Raw genomic sequence first — 11,037 nt, 5'->3', positions numbered from 1 at the left:
TTAACAAATTAACGGTCAGGTAATGACAATATTCTCAAGGTTATTATGTTTATTAGATAGCTCCATGCATCATAGTGAGTGGCCACAAAATCATATTTAAATATCTAGAAATTAGGAGGTTGCTTTTTCCTCTCCACGTTCATATGCTACATTTGGAGTCAGATTCACTGTGATGATTAATTGCAATCCATGTTTCATAAATAGTAAGGACTGTGTGTTTCATTAAATTAAAACTGGTATTTGAAATTTTTCCATTGAATTGTTGTTACGAATCTGGCTCTGAAAATATATTAGTGATGTCAAATGTTTTGTGGATTTACTAACAGGAATATAGGTAACATGGTTATCTGGTCTTTTGCTGAATCTATATATTGTGTTTCTTACATAAACTAAATAATCAGATTCTACTAAACAGAACCAAGAACACTATTTAATTTTACTATTTAATTTTATTTGAAACTGATCAAACAATGTTAGCATTTGTTAAAACTATTAGTATGTTTAATTAGGTTAGATCATAACAAAACACAAAATGACCATTTTGTTTAAGCATCTAAACAAGTATTCAACACTAATTCAACCCTGGTGGTTGTAAATAGTAATGTACTGTAGTACTAGAAGAATTTTATTTATTTTTTTCAGTCAATTTTGTTTTTAAAAAGCTATTATTAAAATGTTGTTGTACGATTACAATATTTTCTACTAGCATGTCTATCCAAATAACCTGAAGGGTTAGTTATATTTGGTCTCCATTAGAAATCCATAGACAAAACGTTCCCTCTAACAGATTTTTAGTGTTCTGTGAGCAGGACCAATTCATCATTTGCAATCTGCAAAATTTGTACTCTTATAACTGTTTTGACAATGTAACAAAATGTGTACTAGTATGGTCTCTTTGAAAGAATGAATCAAAAGTATAAACCGTCGCTTCTCTGAAAATATAGTTAAACGTGTACTTGCATAGCCACTTTGAAAAACTAACAAAATATATTCTAAAATAGTATCTTTAGAAAGTGTAAGAAAATTAGTAATCCCATAGCCTCATTGAAACATGTTACAAACCGTGCTAAAAAGTCTATTTGAAAAAGATGCAAAAAATGTATCCGTTATTATAATGAAAACTACTACTTTAAGCAATAAAAAATAAAGAAAAACGCATATACTTTAGTTTCAAATCAAGAAAACAAATTGAAAAGAAAATGCAATTGCTATTCTTTGTAGTGTTGCATTTAGCATCCGAAAGGCAGTGGAAACGGTCCGTCTCCCTCCAGAATTGGGTGACACACATATCAAGAGGGACAAAGGAAACAAGAAGCACTTATTGCAACAGAAGGTCTATAAAGATGAGATAATGTTATTATTGCTGCCTTAACTTTCTTATATTTATGTGGGCGCTTTCATAATTACAATATACCTTTCCTCACGAGATCAGGTAACTCTTGTAAACAATAACGTTTTGTACTATATGGTTAACCTGTTCTTGATCTTATTTCACGTAAGCAGTTACTCTATCTCTACCAGCACCTATTATAATGAATACCCATGTTTTCTTAATTCAGTTTGAAAGTAATAAATCAAGGCTCAGTGTGTAATTGCATACATTGGTCTCTTTTAACTTAGCTTGAAAATATAGTAAATATTCGTTGTTGAATGATTTATATTGCCAGTTTCATTGTTTTGTTACTGATATCCACTGCCATCCTACAGTTATTAATACCTGTACTGATTTTTACCGTTACTAAAACTAACATAGTCGTGGATGTACATCCGCTAAAGCAAAGTTGTAGTTACATTTTTCAAATTTTGTCCCTAACAAAATAGCTTGCTTCGTAGATTTAGGACTTAAAATGGATCCCTACTATATATTCAGCAATGTCTTTCTGTAGGCATACATTTTGCTTATTAATGGCATCTATACGACACAATAAAATGTTTAGCCTTTTGCAAAGTATTGAAACATAGAGAGAAGAATATTACATTTAGATCACACAACAGCATTGACAGTTTAAAAATGATTTCAAAAGTAAACAATGCAGGACATTAACAGCAGGAGTGTCACAACAAATCATAATTGCGAAAACAACTTGGATATTCAGAATTACTAATTCTAGTTATCCACACTCAGTGAAATAGGGGAAACTCAGAAAACCATGTGTATTCAAATCTACACACATTATTGCTAAACATTATTGCTAAATTAATTACAGTTATGCTTATAGCACACATTTTTATACAATTAAAAATACATCAAACATTGTGATAGTTTGTATACAGGTGTACAATTACCAAAAATAGTCAATTCAATACAACTCATTGAATTTAATCGACTGGATGTTGATTTTATGTGCCTTTGTACAAGACCTATGCCAAATTCTTTTTCTTTTGTAAATGATTTCTCACTTAACACCAGTATTACATATTATAAAAGACTTATCAAAAATGGAGATTAGTCACATGCATTACATAAATGTTTTACATGATTTGTCCATAAATACTAGTATGTCATATTATAAAGGAAGTCTCAACAAACGAGTTCACTTACATGCATAACATACATGTAAGCACCTAGATAAATTCCACCTGTTCCCAATAATAAAGTGCATGAATACTAATTTAAACATGTGATGTTTTCTAATAATATCTCGAGGATCTAAGATAAGTAATGCTTTATTACTGGACATATATACTGATCTGAAGAGCTTTCTATTTTTTTTACCCTTGGTGAGTGTACGACGGAAATCAGTCTGCATAATCATCTGTGTATATTGTCAATAGTCGCATCATTACATTTACTGGTTATACCTCAGCCATTCTCCAGTCTGAGATTTTGGAGATAAAGAATGGCTTATGGATATGGAAGATGTGCATAATGAATTAATGTGAATAGAATGTATTTGCCTGTACTAGGTTATATTCATTTAGCTGTTATCATTGATGTACATTGATTTCACAGGGGTCAATAAAACTCACAGAAACGTGACATGCTTCCATTGTGAAAATACTAGCCCGGAAATATTGAATGTAAAGTCTACGAACTATGTGATAATAACAAAATTTCATCATCATCAGATTGTATCATGCAAGCGACTGGAAACTAAACCTCATTACACAATAATAAATTATGTACAGCAAGCAATCATCTACTCAGGGGTTAAAATATAGCAAATAACATGAATAATAGAAAAGTAACGTTGTAAAACTAATCAGTAAGTAGACATCACTGGTTACATATGAAGAGTCATAAAGTAATTGCTTGCTCAATTTTATCATTTTGCTCTATTAAAAATATTATTTTAGATTTGCTCTGTAAAGACTTATTGTAGTTATGGTACAACAAAATAACAATTTGCATCTGAAATCGTATATAGGATATTATATACACTGTCAATTCATTCAACTACTTTCCCATTTATAATTTAGCTGTATACGTATCGAAAAACAAAACATGACACTTGATAAATGTTTGTTGCTCAACCTTTCCAATTAATAAAATCATGAAATTCACTAGAACACTTTGACCACTTAATGTGTCTTAGTCAAAACGGATTACATGCATTTAACTGTTGTACAAATAAGGCTTGAAAGAAAACACTCTGTCATGTAAACGGGGTAAATATGAAGTATCCATATACATAATGTATATCAGAACAAAATATCTCACACAAGTACTTGTTGTTGTTGTTGTTGTTGTGATTTGGATTTTTAACGTAGCTTTAAAAAATTTTCAGTCATATCGCTACGATGTCTGCAATGTGGCAGTTTATAGTGATGTATAGTACTGGGGCATCATGCCGCAGACATGTAGCATGATGTCCCACCCAGTTACATTATCCTGACACCGGGCCGACCAGTCCTAACACTAACCTCTTAATGCTGAGCGCCAAGCGAGGCAGCTGTTAGTACCGTTTTTGTAAGTATTTGGTATGACTCGGCCGGGGATCGAACCCACGACCTCCCGCATCCGAGTCGGACGCTACAAGTACTAATGTAACAAATGACATGCAATTGCATATGTTCTAAATCTTACAAGTCAAAAGCCTTGGCAAACGAAAAGCTACAAGTATTCAACTAGTATCATTTTATTATGGAGTAGCATAAACTGAAGATTAATAAAAGGTTTTATTGTCAAGTGACAAAAACCTACATAAGTTACTACTTTCTGATTTCTTTATACAATCAGTGAGTTCATGATACTAATATAAATGTATGATATATACGAATTGGGTTGATAAAATATTGTATTACTGACTTTTCATGTGCAAAATACATTACAAAATGACGAACATAGTGAGATACAATTTTTGCAGAATGTTAGTGTAATACTGATGTCAAAATTTGTAATGCAGGTTGTCGTTTTCTTATTCAAAAATAACACGGTGTGCAGGAAGTGCCTAAACCTCCAAAGCCCCACATGAAACACATCATGGCAGTCCTTAGTTCCAGATCATTCATTCCAGACGTAGTCCCACACCACATTTTTAGTTGTTGCTGTTGTTGTTGTTATGGTATTGAACGCCATTTCGTAGCATCAAATGCTATATATGATGGCCAGTATAACTGGTTGATGACAAACCCGGGGAAAACCCCGGTAAGAACCATCGACCCATAAGAAGCTTGAGACTCGAACCCATGCATAAAGAAAAGGCATGGCACTGATTGGTAAAGCCGAGCGATTTAAACCACTCTGCTACTCGGGGAACTCCTCTTTGGACTTTTTCAACTAAATAGAACGGGTTTTGTTTGGGGTTTTTTCCTCATATTTTCCATACAATTCTTATACACAACTTACGAGAAATGGACATAAAAAATGAACTTTTAGTGCTTAAGTTAGTAAATATGCATGCTTTCTACAGAATTAAGTGAGTGCAAAGTGAACTATTACATTAATACTGCTGACTTTATTGACTATCTAATATGAGTTCTTGACTGTAACATCTAATGTTGCGCTATCAACTAATACCAATAATACCAATTAGTACCTCGGTCATATTCGTTGCTATTGACTGAATGGCTAACTAGTTCACCAGATCGATAACCAGGATATAGATACATAACTGAAAGTTCAGAATGCACGGAAAAAGCTCAAATTGTAGAAACAAAACGTTTTTATAGTGATTTTCAACAAAAATGCAAAATGCTAATATCACTTTTAGATCTAACACTTAGGGTATATATCGGTCACTGAACACTAGCTCAAGCATATCTGTTCTCAAACAAATTGCTTTTTACTGGGATTAGATTGGTTGTTGGGTTAAATAGGTGTTTGATTTTGCGCAATGCTTGATATGCTTCGGAAAGGATCAATGAAAGCAAATCCTTCTATTTCTGTTCTTGCGGCTTTTTTGTAGGACACTGTCTATTAAGAAAGCAATCGAAAGCCCACTTAGACAATGGCTAATGAGGAACTGAATCTTCTAAATAACTTAAATTGTTCCACGTTCTATCAAAACATGCAGACCTGAGCGAGCAATTATATAACTGTAATTTGTATACACATTCAGCAAATCAGTATTATGTAGTTTAAGTTTTAATGTGCACGTCTGTCAATTTAAAACATGATTGTATAGATCTTTATCTTGTATACAATAAACTCAAAATATAATTTTAAAAAGCAAACGCTTAGAAATATAAATTAAAGTTGTCAAGTATTTAAATATGGCCTTAATTGTGTTTAATCCGTAGTCTCATTTGAATAAACGTACGATATGGACTAAAACACTGTCCGAGCCAGTTGTGCACCAGCTACAGGTAACTCGTGGAATGAGCTTCCTCTGTCCACATCTAACTTTTATGTATCATACCTTTTGACAAATATATATTTAAATTTATTATTTCGCGATTTTACATTTCTGGCATAATACTTGTTTGAAATGAGATGAAGCGTTTGCAAGAACACTTCAATAAAAGTGAATAATTATGAATTGACAATTGATGACTTTTCAATAAATTTGTATTGAATATTGAACAAAACCTGAAAATGTTGATATGAACTGAAAACTGTTATATACGCTTCCAGTTTCTCTTTAAAACACACAAAAAATTTAAATGCCGAAATATAGTTTATCACAGTCATATTACAAGTGTTTTATAAAACAATCTACATTTGTTTTGCTCTACTTTTTAGTACTTAATACTGGTTTGATTTTTAAAGAAAAAGAATTCCCTACGTTTTTCTCATTTGTTACCCTGGTTATTAAAAAAGAGCTATATGCCCTATCCAAAACAAATTCATAATTATATAGCTTTAAGTCTTTTTAAATTAACTTTTGATTCCATTGATCTTGGTGTTTATACCTACTATGGATATAAACTTCTGAAACGACTGCTAGGTCTATTTGGCCATTTTTAATTTATTGAGTTAAAAGTAAACTGGAAAACACATGACAATAACAGTTTTATAAAAGTCTATGTATTTTATAACACATTTCTTGCACATTCCGAAACTAATGTTTTCTACCTTGGTGAAATTCGTTTTCCTTATTATAAAAACTGTTACAATGGGGTACGTTGAACTAGCGCAATCTCATTTTTCGATCACAGGTGCAACCATCATAATCAACGATCTGCTTTACGTTTGCACAGTTACTACATACAAAGCGATATCAGTCACAGTTCATGAAAGCAGCATGCAGACATACCAAAACTCTTTTTCCATGCATGTTGCAAATGCGAACTACTCCTTAAACTGGTCACTCTCGCAAATGTTCTTAATAACTGTATAGCGGAACCTTTGCTTATATTAGGAAATAAATTAACATAATATGACCATTTACAAAAATGTTCTTAGTGATTTACTGTACATGAGCAATATATTCATAAGAGCTGATAACGTTGTCTTCAAGAATACGATCCGCATTGTCTAATTTGTCATGCAATTTTCTATTTATTATGTTTTGAAATGTACAGCAAATAAAAGTAAAATAATTAACATTTTCTTTCATAACTGAATTGCCGACATCTTAAAAGAAATATGTCTCCATATAAACATTAGATGAGAAAAACAATTAAAATCGTTATCATTAATGATGTTTGAAACAGTTGCAGTGTATGCACAATTAGGTGAAACCATGATATTTAGTTATATAACAGAAAATAAACAGAACGAAATTTAACTAGTATTTACCACTAAGTACAGAAAACGTGGTCTTATAGCAATTTAACCAATATTACTTCATTACGATCCAAACTATAAATAATGAACCTGTCCAAACTCTACATAATTTTAAAATCCTTTTTGAGTCCTTTCAAATAAAGTTTTCTGAGTATTAGCAAAGATTCGATATTTTCCTGCATGTGGAAGAGAAACTGCTGTGAAACATAACTTATACCTCCATACAAATTTAACAAGTTTATCAACGACAACGACAAAATCATCTTGTTATTAATATCAAATCCAGTTATAACTTTTTCAAAGGGAAAATTTCAGAAAAAAGAAAACCTTAAGATCCCAAGAGTGTTCTTCATTGAGAGCTTTCACAGGATAATCATAGCATCTAGGCATGAAATGTTATTTATGATTATGGTAATCTTGTTACTGCAAGATAAATGACATCCAATGTATTAATTTACTTGAAAAATGTAAATACAAATTTTCCAGCCTCATTACCTGAGGCTAATGAGAGTATAATTTTACGCTGAAAATAGCTGTCGAGAAACTCTAATTCATGAACCGTACGAAGAAAGAACAGAGGTAAAAAACTACATTCGTGTATAATACATACAAAACAGGCAGTTAGCTTGCCTATGATATCAAATATACACAATCAATCAATAAAATAATCTATTATATCGGTACCAGTTAATGTAAAGACTGCTACTAAGAATGTCTCTTTAGTTTAGTGCATTCAATTTATATACTACTCAAGCTACAATTTTATTTCTTGGTAATTAAAACCATATAGTGCTGACAATTCTAAAAGGCACCTCATGCAACGTGCTCAACCTATGCACAAAAAAAACATAGCAGGTATGGATTTATTGTCCTCAGAAGCAGGTATTCACTGATTTGCCACCGAGTTCAGGACGTTCCTTGTATATATGATCGCTATGGAGTTGCAGGACATAGGAATGAGCCAGCCATTTTGCCAGAAGATAAGTGGCATTAGTCTGAAATACAATAATAAAATAAAATTATCAGGTTAAACAGTACAATAATAAATTAACAATTGTAGTACATTGACATAAATCCGATCCCCACTGTCATTTCAAAACCGTAAACAACACACTTATTCAGCAGTCGCTAACATATATTATAGGGCAGTGCACAGGGTGACCTAACAATTCACGCAAAATTCCTTACTTTTATCTGTAGTTGGGAAATATATTCCACATCTAAATTAAGCCAATAAAGACATATTTAGACACAGCGCAAACGTTTGCGGGATAAATGATTCTAAAAGTATCTGTCCTAAAATGATCTGTCCAGTTTGAGTGTTTTTATCAGGCTACACCTTCATTCCATTTTAGAACAATACTATTGTCAGGATAAAGAGTGGCAACGCATCATAACGCGGCACAGAAACGTTTTATTTGGAATATTGAGTCCTGTTGTTGATAATATTAGACCACATCGCTAAATCATCGTTACTTTTTTATTAGCTCTGACCATTCGAGACGCTCATCGTTGCGCAAGATTTCATCAGGTTTTATCCTAGCTCAAAGTAAGTGAATCAACAGGAAATAACGAACACCTGACATTTTAGATGAATAATTAAGTCAATGAAGACTTGAATGACATAAGATGGAAATGAGATGTATTTAGAAACTGTTAGAAAGGAGTTAAAATAAATAAACAACAATGACATGGGGATATTACCTTAGAATGAAACATAAGATTTAAAGTTTGGTTAAATTTTGACAAGTGTGCACCAGCTGAAAAGAAACAAAAAGTCATAATCGAGTTATGCATGGGTACCATGCGCGATTTATTTAAATTCATTCTATAGTAATTTCGGTGTGTATATTAAATAACCAAAAGTAATTTAGCAACCTTTTTTTGAATAAATACTGTTAAGAGTGTTGGTAAGTAAAACGTTCATAGGAAATGCTCGACTGAAAGGCATGACCACTGACAGTAAGAAGGGCCTCCTAAATTCAGCATATATGTATGAAAGAGATTTCGATTGTACACAAATTACAAGATAACATTAACAATGCAAGCAATGTTTTTAAATGCCTTAGATATTTCGACAAGATAAGAGAAAAGAAGATGCAGCAATTAAAATGCAATTGCACGAAAAATGCATGTTAATTACCATCAACACACACACACACACACACACACACACATATATATATATATATATATATATATATATATATATATATATATATATATATATATATATATATATATATATATACAGAGAAAGAGAGAGTGAGAGCGAGAGAAGAGAGATATCACGTCTGAACTTCTTAGCACTCAATTGGTAATGTAATGTGAAGTAAGCGAATCATAAGGAATTAGCGAAAACCTGACATAATAACTGACGTTTTGTTTCACGATAAGGTAATGCTCCAAATATCATCATCATCATCATTTATCTCCGTTTATTCGTTTACTACAGCCTATAAGTACATTGATCAAGTCAGTTCAGGTGACTGGAAACACTGATATACTGTCCGTCCATGACCGGTACAGGAAATACATTATTTTTCATATGATAGAAGGCGCTACTGGAACAGAAATGTTTAGGATTTGCCTGAACCGAATAGTGTGCTAGGTGTTCTGTACAAGATTTGCATCGACTTTGACTGATTTGCTTGTGCAGAGAGACAGCAGAGGGTGTTCTGGACCATATGTTTATGACTTGCAACAACTAATTCAGTTGCTATAAGACAGAGCTACCACCCTGGGAAAGATCCATACAGGATAGACATTGACCAGTTCAGGTGACAGGTGATATATCATTGTCATAGTATGTCATATGGCATGACAGACATGATATCAATTCAAATAGGATAATTCGTTCTCCACATTATTAACTGCCATAATGAAAACAATCAAGAATACAAAAAAATACGAAATATTCTTCGTGCACAAGAAGAAATATATGCTAGTAAATTTATTTTATCTTCGTTTATGCAGAATACGAAGCAGATGTTTTAGGTAAATTAACTTCAAAACACCCACTCCCATCTATCATTTAAAGACATCAATTCTGAATACATCTAACTACCAGCCCTTTCTTTTGAATTGATGACGTTTCAATAAATTTGTACTGAATAGTTAATACAATCTGAAATATAACCTCAGTTTTAATACAATTCTTCATATTATCACTTTCGTCACTCTACTTATTGCCCACATATAATATGCACCTAAATGAAACATTTGCATGGCAGAGCAGGGTTTCTTTAATATATCATTTGAGCCCCTAGCAAGAAACCAGCCAGTACCATTTTTATAAGTCTTTGCATGACTGGGTTTAAACCAGCAACCTTCCGCATCCGATGCAGACGCTCTAACCACTTAGGTCACAGGAGCGGTCATGTTTAGTTTGTGTCCATTGTATACAAAAATGTTACAGCATATACGCTGTAGTTGGAATGATTTCAACTTTATGGGGAGCGACTTGTAATATACAGTATATCAGACCAATTAAATATACATAGGTTAAAAAACATATAACCAGTACTGTTTCAAGATGTATGCATCACATTACACTTGCAACTCAGCATATATTCATAGCCCAAAATCACCTACATATTAACAAACAATATGCAGTCAGTTACATCTAAACAAACACTGTTATGTAAATGTGTACCTCTTTAAGTTTCAAGACGATGTTAGAGTTCAAAGTAACGTATTATTAACAAGATCAGTCAAAGAAAGTGTTCCGTTTTATGCCAATGAAACATTGATACGATTAATTATTTTTGATATAATGCTATAGCATGATGTATGATATTTTCTCTTCAACTTTCAAATTAGACACACACGTACTTATATATATATATATATATATATATATATATATATATATATATATATATATATATATATATATATATATATATATATGTGTGTGTGTGTGT

The 11,037-nt window shown here is 32.2% G+C and overlaps 1 protein-coding gene across 1 annotated transcript in view; it reads right to left on the bottom strand.

Annotated features, from left to right (window-relative positions):
* Positions 1–429: 429 nt before the first annotated feature.
* Positions 430–11,037, bottom strand: part of LOC149771137 (transient receptor potential cation channel subfamily M member-like 2) — a 114,614-nt gene continuing 104,006 nt past the window's right edge. Inside the window, exon 20 of the mRNA XM_089948808.1 lies at positions 430–8,106. Within this exon, the coding sequence (XP_089804934.1) occupies positions 8,102–8,106 (5 nt within the window). The 3' untranslated portion in view covers positions 430–8,101. The remainder of the gene's footprint in view (positions 8,107–11,037) is intronic.

The sequence above is a fragment of the Sinohyriopsis cumingii genome, unplaced genomic scaffold (genome assembly GCF_028554795.1).
Source record: "Sinohyriopsis cumingii isolate HCF-2022 unplaced genomic scaffold, ASM2855479v2 utg002106l, whole genome shotgun sequence".
NCBI lineage: Eukaryota > Metazoa > Mollusca > Bivalvia > Unionida > Unionidae > Sinohyriopsis > Sinohyriopsis cumingii.
Note: the sequence above shows the minus strand (reverse complement) of the source record. Positions and strands in the feature narration are given on the sequence as shown.